Source organism: Neovison vison, chromosome 1 (genome assembly GCF_020171115.1).
Source record: "Neovison vison isolate M4711 chromosome 1, ASM_NN_V1, whole genome shotgun sequence".
In the NCBI taxonomy this organism is placed as follows: domain Eukaryota; kingdom Metazoa; phylum Chordata; class Mammalia; order Carnivora; family Mustelidae; genus Neogale; species Neogale vison.
The window spans coordinates 311,146,211-311,167,409 of record NC_058091.1 but is presented as its reverse complement, the minus strand read 5'-3'; the positions used below and the strand labels follow the sequence as shown (position 1 = coordinate 311,167,409).

At 45.6% G+C, this 21,199-nt stretch overlaps 1 protein-coding gene across 4 annotated transcripts in view; it reads left to right on the top strand.

The window, feature by feature from the left end:
* MTRR (5-methyltetrahydrofolate-homocysteine methyltransferase reductase) overlaps nt 1-16,730 on the top strand; it is a 32,642-nt gene extending 15,912 nt beyond the window's left edge. For all 4 annotated transcript variants that reach the window (XM_044233949.1, XM_044233956.1, XM_044233965.1 and 1 more), the window contains 9 exons: nt 511-664; nt 1,598-1,686; nt 4,019-4,199; nt 6,512-6,554; nt 7,143-7,329; nt 10,973-11,091; nt 12,105-12,197; nt 12,311-12,493; nt 15,541-16,730. In XM_044233949.1, the coding sequence (XP_044089884.1) occupies nt 511-664; nt 1,598-1,686; nt 4,019-4,199; nt 6,512-6,554; nt 7,143-7,329; nt 10,973-11,091; nt 12,105-12,197; nt 12,311-12,493; nt 15,541-15,685 (1,194 nt within the window). In that variant the 3' untranslated portion in view covers nt 15,686-16,730. The remainder of the gene's footprint in view (nt 1-510; nt 665-1,597; nt 1,687-4,018; nt 4,200-6,511; nt 6,555-7,142; nt 7,330-10,972; nt 11,092-12,104; nt 12,198-12,310; nt 12,494-15,540) is intronic.
* Nucleotides 16,731-21,199: the final 4,469 nt, after the last annotated feature.

Here is a 21,199-nt window from a genome sequence, read left to right as displayed (position 1 = left end):
CTGGATAACTGAATTTTTTTTCTTTAAAGTAACTTTGGGTGCCTGGCTAGCATGTGACTCTTGATCTTGGGGTTATGAGTTGGAGGCCCGTAGTGTGTGTAGAAATTACTTAAAATTTAAAAAAAAATGATAATTTATAATGAAAGATTCAGGGCCACATGGGTGGCTCAGTTGTTAGGTGTCTGCCTTCAGCTTGGGTCACGATCCCAGAGTCCTGGGATGGAGAACCCCCATCGGGCTCCCTGTTCGGTGGGAAGCCTGCTTCTCCTTCTTCCACTCCCCCTGCTTGTGTTCCCTCTCTCACTGCGTCGCTGTCAAGTAAATAAAATCTTTAAAAAAAAAAAAAGATTTGTTCAGTTGGGCTTATTTGTTTTTTGCAGTTAGAATCATTTTGTTTCTAATTCATATTTTTAAAGGATCATAGTAAAAAACACGCTTTTGTTACCCCATAACTAAAACTCTTTAACTCTTGGACTTTTTTTTTTTCTCTTTCATGTTGGTTGTTTCTAGAAAACAGATTTTTCCTATCAGCCTGGAGATGCCTTCAATGTGATCTGTCCCAACAGTGATTCTGAGGTACAAAACCTTCTCCAAAGACTGCAGCTCACGGACAGAAGAGAACACTGTGTCCACTTGAAAATTAAGGAAGACACAAAAAAGAAAGGTACACCCCTGATCTCTTCTTAGGATGTCATTGCGCTAATGGTGACAAGTCTAGGGACCCCCTCCCCAGCCCTTCTGTGATGTCTGCACAGGTGGTCCGACGTTGGCCACGGGTTGGTGGACAGAATCCCAATACTCGCTCTGGTTTGTGGGTTTCTTAACTTTCACATCAGGTGCACTGAATGAGAGGATGGTGGATTTTATGCTTATTTGGACACTACTGGACAGAAAAATGTCCAGTAAGAATGCTGGAAACTCTGCATCCAGAATGTAGCTGTAGTCTTAGAGAAGCCAGTGGATTAGTTGAGCTGATTTGTTAGTTTGCTTTTTGAGTCAGCATTATTTTGTTTCTGAGTTATACAAGAATAGTCCTAAAATAAAAGCTTATTATATGAACCTTTTTAAAGTTTTTTTTAATTATATGTATTTCTCTTAGTATATTATTGCTGATTTAATATGTAAAACATTTTTTCATGATTAAAGGAAAGTTTTGGGTTTTTTTTAAGTTATTTGCTTAGAATCTTGAACTGGAGTTCCATCAGTTTGAAATCCTTTTTGAGAATAATACGCAGTGTTAATGGACAAGTGCCATCTTTCGGGTTTTTGTTCCTTGGCTTTGGATAATTACCCTCTTGTTTGGTATACTTTGATTTGGTATCTTTATGAAACACACCAAAGATTTATCTTTGGTAGATTTAAGATGTGGCTAATAATGCTATTGAATTTATGATTCTTTTATTTATTTTTTTTTTTTTGGTAAGGTATTTCTCCCCCCTGCATGCATTTTGAAAATTTTTTTGACTCCGCAAACATGGCCCCAAATCATGTTTACATTGCTAGCACTGTAATGTGTACAGTTAATTGTTTTTTTAAGAAAGCAGAGATGTTTTGTTCTTTACTTTCTGTGTCACGGACTCTCTTCCTGTCTGAAAAGGAGCAGCCTTACCCCCGCACGTACCTGACGGACGTTCTCTCCAGTTCATTCTGACTTGGTGCCTTGAAATACGAGCAGTTCCTAAAAAGGTACTTTTCTTTGGGTAACTATTTAAAAGTGTACTAGCGCTGTGTAGGATTTATTAAGTCTGATATTTGCCCTTTGAAGGCTTTGAAAATAAGGCTTTCGTACCATGTTTTCAAAAATGGATCCTAAAGGTACATTGTATTTTTGCAGTTGTCATAGATATTTTTGTGTTGTGCTTGTATTGAAATTTTGTTTTGTATTGAAATAAGGTTTTTAAAGTAGCGCTTTTTCTTATTTTTACTGGATATCCACTTGATGTGCTACATTAATCAGTGATTCAGGTGACCCCACATGACCTTGTGTCACCCAGCTGCCCTTCACCTTGACCCTTTCTGTGACTGATGACAGGAAGCTTAGGAGAGTTCAGGCTTTCCCCAGCTTGTGACCTGTTTAATGTTGAGATCTCTTCTGTGTGAAAGTACATAATTCTTTATTGTTAAGTCAGAATTCATCAGGAAACCTGAAAGGTTCTGGGAGATTCGATTGATGTTTGGATGAACGTGGAGAGAATGAGGCACCAGATGTCAGTAGGGTTCCGGGAGCTGTCTTTTAAAATGTGCTCCTATCTGGGCTTGTCCCTCACATGGGTATGAATGGGGAGCCCTCCCAGCGGTGCTTTGCCACGTTCGTATCGCCAGTGCCCATAAATAGTGCTGTTATCAGGCTGCCCTCCACAAGGCCGTTTTTATGCTCTATCTTATTAATGTGCTTGCTGCATGCAGTCTTTGGGAAGCAAACTCCTTTAGAGAGAGGCTCAGACCTAGATATGATTTGAATAAATGTGGTAGTCACTGTGATGAGAACTTCTTGAATAAATACAGTCAGTTTCACAATTTTAGTTCAGCTCTACAGGTCATAAAGCATGTATAGGTAAACACGTTTTTCCTTACTATAAAAGTAATGCACTCATAAAAATTCTGGACACAGAATTAAGTAACTTGGGAAACAGAAGTCCTTTATAATCAAATCCTCAGGCTTAATGCTTGAATTTTGTTTTGCTAAGAAAAAAACGAGATCTTCTAGTATGTATGCTGTTCTTTCATGTCTTCTTTACCCAAATAGAACTCGGGAGTTTGTATACCCCAGCACGGAGAAGGTCTCTTACCAGAGGTCCGCGCAGAGACACGGGTGCACATTCATCCCACGCAGTTTCCCAAGATTGTTCCGCGTTTGGCTCTGAGCCTGGCGTTTGGAAGAAGGCATGAGATGTGCTGGCCTCAGGGTAGTTTCGGCAGGGCTTGTGAGCGGGGCCATGGGGCCCTGTGGCCCTGACGAGGAGTGATCCCTGGTGAGGGAGTCCAGGACACAAAGGTCTTGAGCCATGGAATAAAAAGTCCCTGTTAGTATTTCACTTAGCATTTGATGTAGTTTGTGTGCTTAATTGCTTTGTTCTTAACCCTTGAGTGGTCAGAGCTATATGTGTCGTATTTGGAATATGTTGAAACCAAAAGTCGGCAAGTTTGGTCTTTTGTCCAAGAGTCTGGACTTGGCTCTGTCTTTGGCTCTTGGGATTCCGGATGTTATTGCTTTGCTTTCTTTGTTTATATTCTCCTCCTCTTTCTCCAGTGAGTCTGAGATGACTAAGAGTCCGTGTGCAGGAGGCTTCTAGAGGTTCTGGCCCAGCTGGTCTTTTCAGCCTTCGTCCCGTGTCCGCATGCCTGGGGCCCACACGGAACTGCGTGTGCCCCAGGAGCGAGCCTTTGCCTGCCTCCTGTGTGTTCCTGCAGCGGGGCCATCGGCTTAGCCCTGCTTCACACCTTCTTCCTGTGGGCAGCCCTCAGCCCACGCTTGCATTCTGGCGCACCTTCGGCTTCAGAAGCCCCTGACCTCCTGGGTGTGTGCCCCTGTTGGGGTAGTTGGCCTCTTGCACACTGTCCCTCGCCGGTGAGCCCTTGTCAGCAAAGGAGCTGTCATGCCCACTGCCTGTTGTATAAAGAGCGCTTAGCAGTTGTCAGATGGACGCAGAAGTCTGGCTTGGAATCATCCACTGAGAGAAGAACAAGCATTTCGTCTTGAGTTAAAGCGATGAGTTAGGAGATCGCTGATCATTGTTACTCAGATATATCGGGCACGTAATTTGAGATCATACTTGGGACTGATGAGGTTGGTTTAGGAAACAGGAAAGGTGGCTAAAAGGAGAACATGGAAGGTGATTTTTTTTTAACAGGCTGACATTAAAGCAAATAAGTTAAATTCTCTTTTCTTGATCGAACTCCGAAGGGCGCTGTCACTTTTTCTTGGGTCACTGTGCACATCCCCAGCTCGATCCTAACCAGATTCTAGCAGCCTGACCGCACGAGGTACTTCAGTCTGCTCCCTTTGCCTTGGCCGCAGGCGTTGCTACGAGCCCTCGTGGACCACACCAGCGACGGGCGCGAGAAGCGAAGGCTGCAGGAGCTGTGCAGCCGGGAGGGCGCGGCCGATTACAACCGTTTCGTGCGGGACGAGCGCGCCAGCCTGCTAGACCTCCTCCTCGCTTTCCCGTCCTGCCAGCCGCCGCTCCGTCTCCTGCTCGGTGAGTGCCACTCCGCCAGCCCCTGCGCCTGCGGGCCTTCTGGCGCACAGCCCTCTGCTTGTCGGCCTCCCTCTAGAGGCTGTCTGGCACGTGGGGACACGTCTCCTGAGGAAACATCAGAGTGTGTTCAGGGTCTCCTGCGAGTGGGAAGGAATCCCTCTGCCCAGGTGGACTGGCTCCTGTTTCTTCCTTCTCCCATCCTCACCAGACCTTGCTCTCTCACGGTAGCCAGCCCTAACTCTCTTTCCTGGGGTCAGCGTGCAGCATCCCGTCTACTCAGTTAGCTGGTTTTCAGAAAGCTTTGTTGATTTTTGTTTTTGTTTTTTTACTCCAGTGTTACCTAAAAATGAGTTTCCCAGCGAAAAAAAAGACTTTTTTTTTTCTTTTTTTCAAAGCTGAGGAACATTAGATGTAATTGACAGAGGTCAATGCAGTGTGCTGTCTGTGTGGAAGACAGAAAGGCTGCATCTGGCCAAGTTCATCTCCGGGATCCGTGAGGGCAGTGGGGGGAACCCCCCACCCCCGGCCATGCCAGGGCAAGTGGCCTTGTTCAGCGTGCTCCAGGCTTGAAGCCGGGACGAGACCTGTCACCAGATGCTCAAATGTAAGGCGATTCTGGTTTTTGTCCTCACTGGCTCCTGGGGTCTTCATGCCCACAGAAGAGAGAAGATCTGCCTGAGGAACTGGGGTCAGCAGAGGGGGTTTTGGTGGCGGCCTCGCTAGGGATCGGGGGCATTTACGAGGGGCAGCGACTCTGGGAACTGGACAGGATTGTTAAACCTTGAGTACTTCCTGCGCTGGTAATTTTCTCCTCTCCTCTCTCTTTTCCTGTAGGGATAAGTAATAAAGTCTCCAAAATTTGCATTTATCTTCGGTGATAGGAAAATGTGTGTTGTGCTTTTCACTTTTAGGCTCCAGGATCCCCCGATGTCCAGTACAGTTCGGGGTGCTCTCCTTTATGAAGTCAGATCCTGCTTTCTCTCCCTTTTATTATTCCTTTTCCCCCTCAAAATGGTGACATTACTAAATGACGTGGCTCTTCCCACTTGCCTGTATTCAAACACACACTCCTCCCCTTCTCCGTTTAGAATGAATGCAGGGGTCGGGAGAATAATCAGAACAGATGTGGGGAAGTTGTTAGAACTCTTGTAAAGCTGTCCTGCGTATGACAGTGTTTCAGTTCTTTGTGTGGATTTGCTGTGTTGTGTTTTTTTTTTAAGCTTGTATATAGCATTTATTATGTAGTTCTATGAAAAACTGATAAAAGCATTGAGACTTAAAGAAATTTATTTTCCACTTCTTTAAGTAAACATATCTAGAGCTTAGTATTATGTTGAGCTCTCTATTAAGCTTATTCTTTTATTTATTAAATTTTAGAAAGGTCTTTCTGAATCTTTGCCAGATAACTATTGAAAATATAACCTTGAACAGAAAAAAATTTCAGAGTTTGTCTGTGGGCAGTTAAGTATTCAAAGATTGATTCTTTGGCCTGCTTTTACTTATTTATTTATTAAAAGATTTTATTTATTTATTTGGTAGAGAGACAGTGAGAGAGGGAGCACAAGTAGGGGAAGCAGGAGAGGGAGAAGCAGGCTTCCTGCTGAGCAGGGAGACCGATGATGTGGGGCTCGATCCCAGGACCGTGGGTTCATGACCCGAGCCGAAGGCAGGTGCTTAACCAACTGCCACCCGGGTGCCCCTTTGTCCTGCTTTGAAAAGAGCTCCAAGGTATCAGAAACCCCTGGGGCCTGGGTAACTTAAAGGTTTTATCATGACGCTCTCAGTTTGTTTTTATAGAAATATAAGAAGGAAAAATATTTCCTTTTTTTATTAAGAAGGAAAGATATTTTAAGCTTAGGTATTTCCCATTTCCCATAAACCTTAAAATAGTGATCTTTAACCTTTTGGGGGGGTCATGATCTTATTTCAAATATGAAAACTCTGGACACTTCTGCAGAAAACTGTGTACACACAGAAAATTTCATGGGTTTATTGATTCTGAAACCCATTCGTGGATGCTTTTATTATCCTTCGGTTTAAGAAACCAGCCTTTAGAATGACACTGATTCCAGGTAAAGAAATTCAATATGTCTGGTTTTTAACGTGAGGAATTGGAAAAAAATAATCAGTAGAGACTTACTTAGGCACAGTGAATTTACACTTGCTCTAAAATATTATTTAAATTAAAATGTTATTTTGGGTGTTCTAAAAAAGAAAAATCCAACTCAGGCTTGAATTTTTACAAACCCTTTCATATAATTCTCAGTAGCAGTGAATTAATTGCTTGTGTGTTTTGTTTTTTTTTTTCCCAGAACATCTTCCTAAGCTCCAGCCCAGACCATATTCATGCGCGAGGTACTGATGTTTATTAGCATACAACATCTTTAAAAAAAAAAAAGCAAAAACATAGAGCATCTTTCTCCCGAAATGTGAATCTCTGGCTTCCACATCCTTATTCCCCAGGGAAAATATACCTGATTTGTGGACAATAGCAGGCATGGGAAGGAATGGAGGAGGCGGGTGTTGGGACTCCCGTCCTGTGGGCGGGCAGAGAAAGTGTTTCCAGCAGCACAACCACATTGTGGTCCACAGCCACGTTTCCCCAGGTCGGGCTGCGAGTGCCTCGCTCCTCTACCTGCTGCCTTTACGGCCGTGCCAGGCCATCTCCACTGGGCACCAGAGGCGGGCAGCGGGGAGATGAAAAGTTGTATCAGTCTTACGGAGTCTTAAAGCAAACAGGTCGTTGGAAACTTTTCTGAATATCACAAAACGGGGGCAGGAGAGGAGGAGCTTTTAAGTAGCAACAGAGCTCTTTCCCCTGAAAAGTAGACGGTAGACGACAGCCCACAGGAAAAATCCTTTGGTTTAGTAAAAAAGGCTGCATCTGGCCTGTATGCACTAGTCCTGATGCAGAGTTTAAAACTGACCTGTGTGTCTCTGCAGCTCAAACCTGTCGCACCCAGGGAAGCTTCGTTTCATTTTCAACATTGTGGAGTTTCTGTCTCACACCACAAAGGAGGTTCTGCGGAAGGGCGTGTGCACAGGCTGGCTGGCCGCGGTGGTCGCATCAGCTCTTCGTCCAGACGTGCGAGTGTCCTGTGCCGAAGGCGGGAAAGCCCCGGCTCCAGAGGTACTGGGAGTGCACGGTTTGGGCGTTACTAGAATTACGCTGTTCTCCTAGTTAGGAAGAACAATGTGGTCTCCCCTGTGTTGCCCATTACCATCAAGATTATTCAAAGGAAAATGTCCTACTTGAATTTTAAAATCTCGGTTGGAAAGTCGGGAAAACATTACTTTTTTCATTTACTATTATTTTTTTTTATTTTTAATTTTTTTAAAGGTTTATTTATTTATTTGACAGAGAGAGCTCACAAGTAGGCAGAGAGGCAGGCAGAGAGAGAGAGGGAAGCAGGCTCCGTGCTGAGCAGAGAGCCCGGTGTGGGGCTCGATCCCAGGCCCCTGAGATCATGACCTGAGCTGAAGGCAGAGGCTTAACCCACTGAGCCACCCAGGCGCCCCGTTCATTTACTATTAAAATCCATGTATTTCTCGAATATATAAAGTGTGAATTTTCCATAATACTCTTTTCTCCTTCCTTGTCATATTCATAGAAAAGACATTCTTTTTGGCTAATACTCTTAGAAGACTGAGCACAGGAAAAGAGCCAAGTAAAGACTGAAGTAAAAACTGAAGGCCGGTGTTGAGAGACCACCTCGTCTTCCGTGTAGACCATACCGTGTCCCAGATGAATCCTTACCTGGCAGTCCATTCACAACCAAAGAGTAACTTTGTCCTTCAGTTTGGGGTAGTCGGATTTTTGCCCTGTTTCTTCCCTTTTTGTCTTAGTGTGGTGTAGAATCCAAATTAGCACTCTTCGTGTGAAGGCGTAATGAGGGGGAAGCACTTTTGAAACACGTAGGAGAAGCATATTCCTTGATAATTCTCGAGTGAGTGAGTGACCGAACCGTGGACACATTTACATGCAGACTTAGTGCCGTCCTTCATGCTTTGATACAGCACTTGGCAAATCTCACTCAGGACCACAGCGTAAGGAACAATTTAAAGTCCCTTCTTGCCCATAAGGATGGTTGAAATGAAACAAAACCTTTCAGGTGTTATCATGAAGTCGTCTTTTTCTGTGGTATTGAGAAAATGAACATGTCGTTTGTAGCATTACCTTAGGACTGGTTTGGTTGCTGTAAGTTATTGGAGTTGAAAAGTTCATGCCCTAAGGGGAAAGGAAGACTTCAGTATATACTTGAGAGGACTCATGGGAAGCTGCTGCTTGAAATTGCCCTTTTCCGTGGTATTTTCCCATAATGCATCAACAAAATATTAAGAACTTGAGACACTGTTCCTTTTTTGAAAAGAAATATTATGGTATGGACATAAAAGTATTATGTCATTTTATGATCCTGTAAAAATGGATGCTCTCCAGAAAGTTCAAGAAATAGATATATCCATGACCTTGTAAGACCCGCGGATCCCCTTACCCAAGAATTCAACACTGCCACAGGATGCAATCAGCAAGAGGTTCTTTATTGTAGCGCAGGCGCCTGTGGGTGGTCAGCAGCTCCTGCTAGCTGAGCGCACCAGGCTGGGGTGGTGCAGGATTTTTATGGACAGATTCAAAAAAGTTTTGGATGGGGCAGAGCTGATTGGCTTACAATCTGAACATTTAGAAAAGGCATACTTGGTGTTTGCGGATTGGCTTTGGAGGACCCCCGCGCGCAAAGAAAAAGGCGGGGAGGGGGAGCGAGGAGGGGGAGTTGGACCTTATTACTCAGCAGAGAAACATCCTGCCTATGTGACTAGGCCCACGTACCTAGGCGACCCCCCTTGCCTACGTGACTAAGCGCATAAGGTATCCTGTTTGAACAGGAGACCAGTATCACCCCCTAAAAGCCAAGCGGTTACAGAAAGGCAAGAAGCAGTTAGTTAATCAATGGCTGGGGGGGGGTGTGTCTATATGCGGAGTCTTTCAACCTATCCCAAACACCCAGCATGGGTGCCGTTCACACATTCATTCTTTCTTTCCTTCTGCCTTTTTCTCTTTTCTCCATTTTAACAGATCTTCATTATAGACTGCCTACTATTCAGGCATTGGAGGTATGGGAATAAGGATACAATTTAAATTGGCGCTTACTGCCGTGCATAATTTATAGGAAGTGTGGAGAATGTTCACATTCACATGACCCACCCACACTCTCCTCCAGCTGGCGGATGTTGACAGATACCCCGTCCGTGGGAGGCATAGGGCGCCCCCCCATGATGTGCGGTCTGGCTTCGTCCCCTCAGCGGGAGCGCCGCACGCCTGCTGGTGGGCCTTGTTTCTCCTCTTTGACAGGAGGCTGGGCGGATGCGGGTCAGGGACGCCCCTGGGGCTTGGCTGCAAGTAGGAGGTACCTGGGCTGCAGAGCTGTAGCCCACCTGTGGTCTTTAAGGCGAGCCAGGCAGAAGTGTTGGCTGTTGTCAGCATTTGAGGTGACTGCGGCGAGAGAGGGCCAGTCCTGGTCTCCGTACAGCCCCTGGAGCGCGGGCGGTGTGCTCTCGCTGCCCACTCCGGTCCGACCCAGGGTCTCCTGCTCTGGTTTGCTTCATGGATCTTCCTCCCAGTCATTTTTCAGATAAATGTTTGATTATTGTCTCTTCCTCCCAGTAGAATGTAGGCCCACGAGGACAGGGTTTCTGTCCATTTCTGCATCTGTGGTGCGTGTCATACTGAGTACCATCCGTGGGACTGGTAAGTGTGGGTCAGTGAGACTCGGGTGAGACGAGTGACAGTCTCATTGCAGAAGGCCAGCTCTCCTCTCCCCTCGCTCTGCCCGTTCTTTCCTGTCCGTCCTGTCAAAATTCAAAAGGTTTTCTTTACGTTAAAGGTTAAAATGTGCGCCATTACACCCAGAACAGATTGCTGTGACTTGGTGTAACTCCCTCATGGTGAAGTGACGTGGGAACTGAAATACATTTAGATGGATTCCTCACAGGTATCCCTAGCACGTGGTTTAGGAGAAAAATCTTTTGAAATTTTAGCAAAAAGATTGTCTTTATCTGTGCGTGCTGCTTATTCCTCTGGTTTTGCATGAACACGTAACATTGAACTTGGATTAACAAACATAACACAGTCCTTCAGCATCTTCAGAGCGACCCCTCAGTTTTCCTTCAGGTGCCGGTTTGCCCTTGAATCCATCTGGATGCTGGTCTTTGTTGCCCCCTTATGTGCAAACACAGAATCCTAACTGCGGTTTGCCCTGCACTTCTCCATAGAGCAGATGGAGGGTTGCCTACTAGGAGGTGTGTGTTTCTCATGGGCCTAGGAAAAGGATTTGTATCAGTGTTCTCCCTTAGAAATACGCTTGTGATTTTTAAAGCACCTTTGATTTTGATGGAAAAGAAAAATTTGCGGGGTACCTGGGTGGCTCAGGGGGTTAAGCCTCTGCCATCGGCTCAGGTCATGATCTCAGGGTCCTGGAATCGAGCCCCATGTCGGCCTCTCTGCTCAGCGGGGAGCCTGCTTCCTCCTCTCTCTCTCTGCCTGCCTCTCTGCCTCCTTGTGATCTCTGTCTGTCAACTAAATAAATAAATAAGTAAATCTTTAAAAAAAAAAGAAAAGAAAAATTTATAAGACAGATTTTGTTTTTCTCTGTAATGACAGATGTGTTCATGGTTTCAGTAAGATTTAATGCTGCTGTTTCTTTAGCGAAGATCATCTTGGTTATATGCTTTTGTCTAGGTTTTCTTTCAGACTTATGAGCATTGGTTTAACATTCCAGATATCCATCTCTCCTCGAACAACCAATTTTTTCCACTTACCGAGTGACTCCTCTGCCCCCGTCATAATGGTGGGTCCGGGAACTGGCATAGCGCCCTTCATTGGTTTCCTGCAACACAGGTATGTGCCTTCTTTGACTGCTGAGAAAATGTATCCCTTGTGATCCTCAGTGGAAATATGGTAGCCTTTTTGTCTCTTTAGAGATTTTCTTTTAGATATCAGACTTCAGTTGTGAAGTTTTTATTTTAAAAAACTACTATCAAATGTGTGATAGAATAGCATAATTTGTCACCATGGGAAAAGTAAGCGTGATGTCTTCCAGAGGTTTGGTTTTGTATTAGAACTTCCCTTTCTACTATAGCACTTTCCTTTCCCCCAGCTGCACTCTAGTTTATAACGGATGTAGTTGGGGACAAATTTCAGACACATCTTTATGCTGTGATGATGTATGGGCTGTTCCTTAACTAGATAAATTTGCTACTAACAGAGATACAATTACACCAGAAGGTTCCAAGTTAAACCCAAACATCAGTAGTTTTCAGCCGATTGCTATTCTAGAACTATATGACATAAAAGAAATTGTGCTTCTGTCCCTGTTTGTGAGAAATGAACAATTCTTCATGGGCCGGTCCACATTTAGTGGTGTAATATCCTTTGGACAAGGTCTTTTTGTTGTTTTTATCCTTGGTTTTTTCCTTTAAGGAAGCAGAGAATAATGGCAGACATACTCACCAAGTCTCCTTGCTGTGTCATTCCTGAAACCGTTCACGGCAAATAGTTCTACCATTGAAAACCCTGGGCCACTTTCTCTCATATTGATTGAGAGTTAATTTTATTCACAAAGTTTCTGTGAATTTTTAATGTAGAAATTAGTGTAGGTTTCACACTGGGTTATCTTGAATTATCCTCATAGATGTCGTACAGAGCTTGTAGGTGTCTGTGCTTGTAGATGCGCGTGCTTGTCCGGGTGTCTGCTGGGGCGCTTGGGAACCCTGTGGACAGGACGACGTTACCTCACTGGCTAAACTCACAGTGACGGTGAATCCTGTCTGGATTGGTTGGTGACGTTTCTGACCAAATAGATGGGTTTTACATATTCTTTCTATCCTATCTCTGCTTTCTTTTCCACGTAGAGAGAAACTCCAAGAACAACATCCAGATGGGCACTTTGGAGCAATGTGGTTGTTTTTTGGCTGCCGACACAAAGATCGGGATTATTTATTCAGGTACTGTGGGATTCTGGAACTGGAGGACTCAGCAGTGGGCCTGTAGTTCTCAGTTCAGACCTTGTAACCGTCAGTGACAACCTTTCAGTGTCCCGTTACATGCTGTGTTTCAGAGAAGAACTCAGACGTTTCCACCAGTGTGGAGTCCTAACTCACTTGAAGGTCTCCTTCTCAAGAGATGCTCCTGTTGGGGAGGAGGACGCCCCAGTGAAGTACGTGCAGGACAACATCCGCCTTCACAGCGAGCACGTGGCGAGGCTCCTTCTTCATGAGCGCGGCTGCATTTACGTGTGTGGGTACGTGGCCGTCACCCACATGCTGGGCAGACGAGGGCAGCTGATGGTATTTACTGAATGAACCGGGACCATTAATAATCTAGACAGGGACGAGAGGTTTGATTCTTAAGTACTGGAATAGAAATACAAGTTCTGAAATGACTTTAATATACATTTCATAGCCGAGATGTTATCATTATCAGGTAAATAGAAGTGAAATCAGCTCTTGCATTTCAGAGTACATGGTGCTGTATGGATACATGTTTTAGCCTCCAGAAGTTCTGTTTGGTGTGAAGATGCTCATTTAACTTGAAGTCTCAAGATTGATTTGTTGTATGCAAGAATACGTGATTTGTGCATTTGACCTGGCTAAGAAAACCGTGGCTTTGACTCTGAGAATGGAGATCTCAAGATTTTTTTTTTTTTTTTAAAGATTTTATTTATTTATTTGATAGAGAGAGATCACAAGTAGGCAGAGAGGCAGGCAGAGAGAGAGGAGGAAGCAGGCTCCCTACTGAGCAGAGAGCCCGATGCGGGACTCGATCCCAGGACCCTGAGATCATGACCTGAGCTGAAGGCAGCGGCTTAACCCACTGAGCCACCCAGGCGCCCTCAAGATTTTTTTTTAAGGCATAATTTGTATTGTCAAAATTGGCAGTAAGCGAGGAATCATTTTTATGTTAAGTTTTATATACTTTCTGAGGCAAGATCTGTTACAGAAACTCAAAATTGCCGTGAAAAATGAAAGTTTTAGAAACTTACCAACTTGTTTTAATGGAATTCAAAAATACTGTGTTAATTAAAAAGGTCTTTTGAGCAAGAAATAGCTCTTTTTAATTCTGACACATCCTAGGCATTTAAAAACTTATATACATCACCAAATTAGGTGTGGGTTTTTTTTCTTTTTCTTTTTCTCTTTCTCTTTCTTTTTTTTTTTTTTTTTAAGATTTTATTTATTTGACAGAGAGAGAGATCACAAGTAGCAGAGCAGCAGGCAGAGAGAGAGGGGGAAGCAGTCTCCTCGCTGGGCAGAGACCCCGATGCGGAACTTGATCCCAGGACCCTAAGATCGCAAACTGGTTGAAGGCAGAGGCTTAATCACTGAGCCACCCAGGTGCCCCTTGTTTTGTTTTTAACTGTGATACAAAGAAGAAATACTGGTATATGACCTAGAATAGATATAAATATAATAGGAACAGGTTTTATAAAACAGAACTTTTTCTGTTTACTTCTCATGGCATAGTGTGATAATTTTTGTTTCATTGTTTTTTAAACACTGATTTTGCCTTCTAAGTTGACTTTATGACCTGTTCATGGATTTTTGACTCTCAGTTGAGAAACCCTACTTTAGGTTGATAAAGGGCATAGATTCTGGACGTTGTGCTGGTTTACATTTTCATTTAGCTTTTAAAGAAGTGTCTGACCTTCACTTTGTAGAGGATAGAGCTGTCAGCATTGAAGAACAGGCTGGAGTTTTAAAGATTTATTTATTTATTTGAGAGCAAGAGCATGAACACAAGTGGGGGGAGTGACAGAGGCAGAGGGAGAAGCAGACCTCCATCTGAACAGGGAGCCTGATGCAGGAATCGATACCAGGACTCTGGGATCGAGACCTGAGCCGAAGGCAGACGTATAACCGACTCAGCCCCCCAGGCCCCCCCAGGCTGGAGTTTTAGATGTGCGTCTAACTAATAGAGGCACAGTCAGTTGTACAAATACATGAATAACTGGTAAATGACAGCTTGGGAACATGTCAAATATCCCAACACATTAGCCCAGAAATCGCTTTACAGTCCCTGGTGCTTTCATTCTTCTGTCTGCACAGCGGAGTTGAGAGTGTTCGTGGTGGTCAGTGGTGCGGGCTCGGAGTGAGGCCCCATGACACCCTAACGCGGACCAGCCCCTCGGAAGGAGTGAATTTGTCCCTGAGTCCAGGGGACGCTCCCAAGCAGGGGAGCCTTATGCTCTGATAGTCAAGTAAGAAAATGGGGAGGGGGGAGCCTGGGTGGCTCAGTGGGTTAAGCCTCTGCCTTCAGCTCAGGTCCTGGTCTCAGGGTCCTGAGATTGAGCCCCACGTCGGGCTCTCTGCTCAGTGTGGAGCCTGCTTCCTTCTGTCTCTCTGCCTGCCTCTCTGCCTATTTGCGATCTCTCTCTCAAATAAATAAATAATATCTTAAAAAAAAAAAAAAAGGTTTAAAAAAAAAAAAGGAAGATAGAGGGGCCGGTAGGTTTGGCCGCTGGCGGCTGCTGGTGCCCGGGGAGCAGCCGTGGGACTGGCTGCTCCGTCGTCGTGCTTGGGGGGACGTGATGGAGGAAGTTGCAGTGGCCCCTGGAGACCCCCTTTTCAGGAAATGTCACTGTAAGGGCCAGGACAGGTTCTCTTGCTGACATACTCGTGTCCGGTCCAGTTTTCGTCACTCAGCAGCATTCGGTGCCTCCCGAGCGCTGTGGCCCGGCTCAGGTGTTGAGAGCTGCAAGGCGCAGCGAGGCCCGCGCCCCGGCCGGCCGCCCACGCTCTGGCGGGAAAGTAGGGGCCATGGCGGGGCCGCAGGGGGACTCGGGGCCCCTCCCCAGTCCTGTGAACGAGTACGCTGAAACCCGTCAGCCCTGAGAGCCGGGCCCACAGCTGGGGTGGCGGTGATCGCGTCTGTTGGCGATTGGACGCGTGTGTGCGCGCACGTGCGTACATGAAGGCTTGTACGCGTAAAACCCTGTTGCCCTTGGGCACGCAGGTTCCGCGTGTGCCCGGGGAATGAAGGGCGGGGATGACAGTGACGTGGGGCGCCAGGTCCGTGAGGTCCCTCCACGCTAACGGAAGACTCAGCTGCTCCTGGGACAGGACGCCTGTGAGGGGCTTTCAGCTGTGAAGATGGGGTCGGCTTTGCGGACTGGGTTGGTCCCTGGGGAGAGGCCTGACGGGTGACAGGCTGGGACACCTGTTGAGACGCTTCCCGGAGAACTGGAGGCCAGGGTGGGGGGTGGGGAGTCGGCGGGGGTTAGATTTGTGAATTATGGAGGCTTTGGTAAAATTCTTGTGTTCTGAACACAGATGCTGTTCTTTTTTCTAGAGATGCTAAGAATATGGCCAAAGACGTCAATGACACCCTTGTGGAGATAATCAGCAAACAGGCTGGAGTTGAAAAGCTAGAAGCACTGAAAATGTTGGCTACTTTGAAAGAAGAAAAACGGTATCTTCAGGACATTTGGTCATAAAATCAGAAAATAAAGGAAGAGTGCGATGCTTTTTTTTGGCTGAAAGTAGTAAAAGACTGGCTGAAACAGACTTTGCATTTTTAAAATTAAAAATGAAAATTTTTGGAGGAGGTAGAGTGGGAGCGGCCGCCTTCCCGGGGCAGCAGCCTCCCGATCGGGTTTTCCCGCAGCGCTGGCTTCAGCCTGGAGGCCGCCTGAGCTGAGGGGCGGCCACCGTGTCCTAGAGAACATCACAGGTGCCGCCTCCGGGTCACAGGAGGGCGTCTGTCCGCGTGATGAGGCTTCCTGGTGTGGATATGGGCACGCGCGCCCACCGCATAGATGGTTACAGCCTCTCAACTTCTGTTGCCGGTTTTTAAAATAAGGACAAAATAATTTATTTTTTAATGAACTCTCCCATAAAGAATGCCTATTCATGTATTGAAATTAACTCGGTCCAGCGTACCTGATTCCTTGTTCACCTGGACGGCGCCGGACGTGCGAGGGACAACGGTGTAAAGCCGTACGCGGTCAGCAGAGACAGCCCGCGTTCCAGCTCGAGTGTGAGTCCTGGGCTGCGGGCGACTGATCCGCGCAGTGGCGCTGGTCTCCAGGGCCAGCAGCCGTCGGCGCCCACACAGGCGTTCTGTCACGTCTTCTGTCACGTCCTGCGGCGTCCAGTCAGTAACATGGGATCCTCCGTGTTCCGGGACTGCGGGCTCCATAAGTGCTCTGAGCACGTGTGAGGAAGGAGAGTGGTGTTCGGTGTCTTAAGTGCCTTTTGACCTAACGAGATTTTCAACTTACCATGGATTTATTGGGATGTAACTTCACTATAAGTTAAGGAAGATCTGTATAACTTTATCAAATGGTTATTTATTACCAAAGCTATATTTCTGATAAAATATTAAGGTAACGCTTAGAGATATTTTTAAAATGACTTTAGAAATGTGAAATATGATTTTTATCACAATTGATAATATCACAGTTGTAGAATTTCGGAAATTTGTACCCTGTGTATAGGTGCAAGCCAGTACATATTTTAGTAAAACTACAATCCCTCCTACTCTTTCTCTGTGCTCTTTTTGGCATATTTTTTTAGTTTTTCTACATTAATCCCATGATACAAAATTGTATCCTGGGCTTAAAATGCCTGCTTAAATTAGTATCTTTGTATTTTTAAAAGTTCCTACCATTCTGAATATTTACATCCCTCCAAATTCCACGTTCCAGTCCTAACCTCCATTACGATGACCTTAAGAGGTGGGGCCTCTGGGAGGTGCTTAGGTCATGAGGGGGGAGCCCGCCGGCCTGGGATCAGGGCCCTGATGGGAGGCCCCCCAGCGCTCGGGCTCCTTCTGCCCACCCCACCCACAGCCCACTCCTGGACTTCCAGCCTCGAGGACGGAGAGAAAGAAATCCTTATTTATGAGCCGCCACTGTCTGGTGTTTTATTACAAGCCACCCAAATGGACTATGACAATTCCTAGTGACAGATTCTCTTAAAATTTGTCAAAACAGAAGACAGTGTAAAAGGGTATGATTAATGTTTCTAGGCTCTGGTGTATATTGGTTTTTTATTCAAGAGATTGGCATTTCAAAAACATCTACCTGTCAAAGGTTTCTGGTCATTTTGAAAAAATAACAGTGTTAAGATTTGATAAAGCTTTATGGCTGTTTAATGTCTAGTCATATGTCTTACATCTTGTAATGGAAACAGACCTACGAAGTAGAACATGTCAAGCAGATCTGGTTACAGACCTGATTATATGCATATGCTGTGGACATCAGCCAAAGCAGACGAGACGAGAACATTCAAAAGGACAGTGTTCTTTACTGAGAAGTGTAACAAAGTGGAACAAGAACTTGTGTTCACCTGCCGTGTTGTCTATGAACGTGGCCCCAAAGCTGACCTGGAAAGAGAAACTGACAAATACGCCTTCCCAGTGGGTGCTGGCACCTGCCCTTAGCCGTCTCGTCTCCCTCTGGCAGCCCCCTTACTTCCTTAGGCAGCGGTAGACGCCCAGCGTGCTTAGGTGTGCTTAGCCGAGTTAGGTCTCTAGAAGGTCCACGGCCTGTCTTTCAAGGTGGTTTCGACTTTCCAGGGGCAGGATTATGTCCCTCTTACCACCGTGGGCTGCCCCCACCCCCAGCCCAGGGGCTGGACACAGTGCTGCTGTAGGGCCAAGCCTCAGGCACTCCCCGGGGCCCTCGCCAGGTAATCTGAGCTCTGTGTAGGGGTGGGGAGCGCCCCCGACTACCCAGACTCCATCAGATCTTGAACACCACTGGTTTCACCAACAAGACATCCTTTCCAAACTCAGTCATGCCATCGAGCTGCTGTCGGACCCGTGGTTTTCAGTACCAGTGCTGATCACCGAGGAGCTGGGCGGCCAGCTGTCTGCAATGTGGGTTTTTTTTAATAGAGTGCTAACTACACCCAAGCATTCTTTACTCTGCGTATCTGGGCCGAAGTATCCTATACTGAGTCAGATAAGACAGAATTCGGATTTGACAGTAAAAAAACTAGTATATGCCACATCTGGAAAAATAGTTCCCTCATTGCTTTCCAATATACTTGATTGGAAATTGATTATGAACTAGGCCATGGAGAAAACAGTTGCATAAAATAAGGCACGTTCTCTGACCCTAATGGAGTTAACACTTAGCTGTAGAAAGCAATCCACAAAGCACATAATAAGAACACAGGCCATTTACTCATGGCGTAGGAGGAAATAATGGATCACAGGGTATTTGGGACTGATTTAGACTACTAAATGTGAATGTGGGGTACAGCCAAAACAATACGCAGAGGGGGCGTTTCCTGCATGCCACAGGTGGTCGAGAGTGCTTTGTCAAGTACTGCTCAGGACTGCGGGTACAGCCGTGAGCAAGACTAAGCCTCTGTTCTCAGGAAGCTCACGTTCGTAAGTGGAGAAGAGACCTGTTGGTGAGTAAACCATGGACTGGTTACATGCGTCTGAGGAGGTGGTCCAGGGTGCGGTGAGAAGGAGGTCTGCTCCACAGTATTCCAGGGGCCAGGCAACCTCAGGGGAGTCAGGGACAGTCTCACTGGAAAAGGGAAGACTTGAACAAGAGAGCTAATGTGGGAAATAGGCAAAAAAAAAAAAATGTTCTTACTACTTACAGCCCATTGACAGGTCCTTGAAACAGGCAGAGTGAGTGATGTTCCTTCAGGAGCTCAGCTCCTCAAGGTTAATACCTTGCAAAGGGCAAGAGGCGATCTTGGCCAGACTCTCCAGGGTCCCATGAGTCTACTTTACTATATAAAAACTCCTTTGGGAACTTCCATTATCTCTACCCCCAAGATACATGTTGGCAGTCATCCCCGAAGCATATGAGCCATCGATAGACATCTGAAGGGTCGCCGTGATCTGGGAAACAAAGGCAGAAGAAAAACTTAAATTTCCTTACTACCTACTACCATTGACAAGTCCTTGAAGCAGGCAGAGTGACATTCCTCTAGGGACTCAACTTCGTTGATGTTGACCCTTTGCTAAGGGCAAAAGGCAATCCTAGCCTGACCCCTGCCCCCCCAAGATACATGTTGGCAATCACCCCCCAACCATATGACCCACCGATATACATCTGAAGGGTCTCATGACTTAGGGTTTTATCAGGTGATAATAAATGACCTTTTCCCAACAATATCTAGCCCCCTCTGGTCCTGGAAAACTTGCTTCCAAAATTCCTTAGACTTCGGAAGTCTATTTCTAAACCCTAAGTCTATCCCTATCCCTAACCCCCTCCCAACTTGAAAGTGTACAATCAGCCACTAATGACCCCAGTGCAGGTCTTTCTGCCAATCGGTGCTGTCCCTGTGCTTTAAAAACCCCCACCACCTTTTTGCACCAAGTAAATAGTTCTTTTCTGGCCATTGGTTTCAAACCCTAACGTCTCTCCTACATTAGAGCCAGCCACTGTGGATTTCTTCAGGCTGAGGGGAAAGGACAAAGGCCCTGAGGACAGTGTCTGGTCATGGGAGGAACAGAGAAGGGGAGGTTTGATGGTGCGCGTCTGGAGGTCATTGCAGATTAAGGCGTCTACCCTGAGCGTCCAGAGAGCCACTTGATGCGAGGAGTAATAGGATCTAGCTTCCACCCTGGAGCGCTTCCTCTGGCTGTCCTGGGGAAGCCAAGGATCAGAGCAGCAAAACCTCTTGGGGAGCTGACATGATGCAAACAAGGGGTCAGATCATCGAATCAGACTCACGAGATCGATTGTACCTTTACTAACGCCAGGTGTGTGCAGGTAATTTCAGGACACAAGTGAAGGGTGGAGAAATCGAGGACCCCCTCCACTGCTCCCTTCTTCCCTCTCAGGTCCTTAGGTCCTGGCTGAGAGTTAACATATCCATAAATCACAGAGGGGGCATCCCTCGTACAAAAGGAGTTATTTAGGTCATGAAATGTCTTCATTTTACGTGAGAAAAATCACACAGTGAATGTAACACTTTCTGGAAAGCCAAGCCTCATAAATTTTCCATCCTAGGTTTACTTACAGTGTGCGTGCTGGACACCCTGAGTACACCCTGCCCAAAGTATTTAGTAATTGCATTAAGAATATGAAACAATCCAAGGAAAAGAAAGAATGTTAAGCAAACCCACCCATATGCTGTTTAAAAGAGACAAGCTCTACTTTATGTTTAAAAGCTTGGAATGGGACATGCCATGCACACAAGAAAGCAGATGCACTTAATATAAACAGGAAACGTAAAGCAAGAAATGCTAGTAGAGATATTTTCATGGTGATTAGAGTTAATAAGGAAGACAGGAAAAATCCCAAGTATGCATTAATAACAAAACTCCAAAATACATACATTTGTCAGAAAAGCTAAGAGGAAGAAAAGCCAAATCTAAAATCCCGGTTGGGAAATGCAATACACCGTTCTTAGTAGCGGAAAGCACAAGCAGACAAAACAGTAAACATTTAGATTTTTAGCAACAAAACCAATGGGACTGGTAGACATAGAGAGCATTCTGACACCGACCCCTTCTGAACTTCTGTTCTACTTTACACTGAGTCTCTGCCAGAGTTGACCAACTTCAGAAAGATGGAGACCATACAGTGGACTTTCTAAGAATCGAAAGTCAGTATCTAAATGAAACTAGAAAAACCCCCAACTATTTAAAAATAAGTAACACACCACTCCCAAGTCAAAGAAAAATCACAAAGGAATTTAGAAATTATTTTGAAGAAGAAAAAGGGACATACCAAATTTGTAGTTTGCGGCTTGATCAGTGCTCTGGGTCTCCATGGGTGGATCTAAATTCTTATTAAAAAAAACCTTAGGGACGCCTGAGTGGCTCAGTTGGTTAAGCGACTGCCTTTGGCTCAGGTCATGATCCCAGCGTCCTGGGATCGAGTCCCGCATCAGGCTCCTTGCTCTGCAGGGACCCTGCTTCTCCCTCTGCCACTCTGTCTGCCTACGCTCGCTCTCTCTGTTTCTCTGACAAATAAATAAATAAAATCTTTAAAAAAAGCCAAAAACCTTAAAAGTCAATGATTTAAACT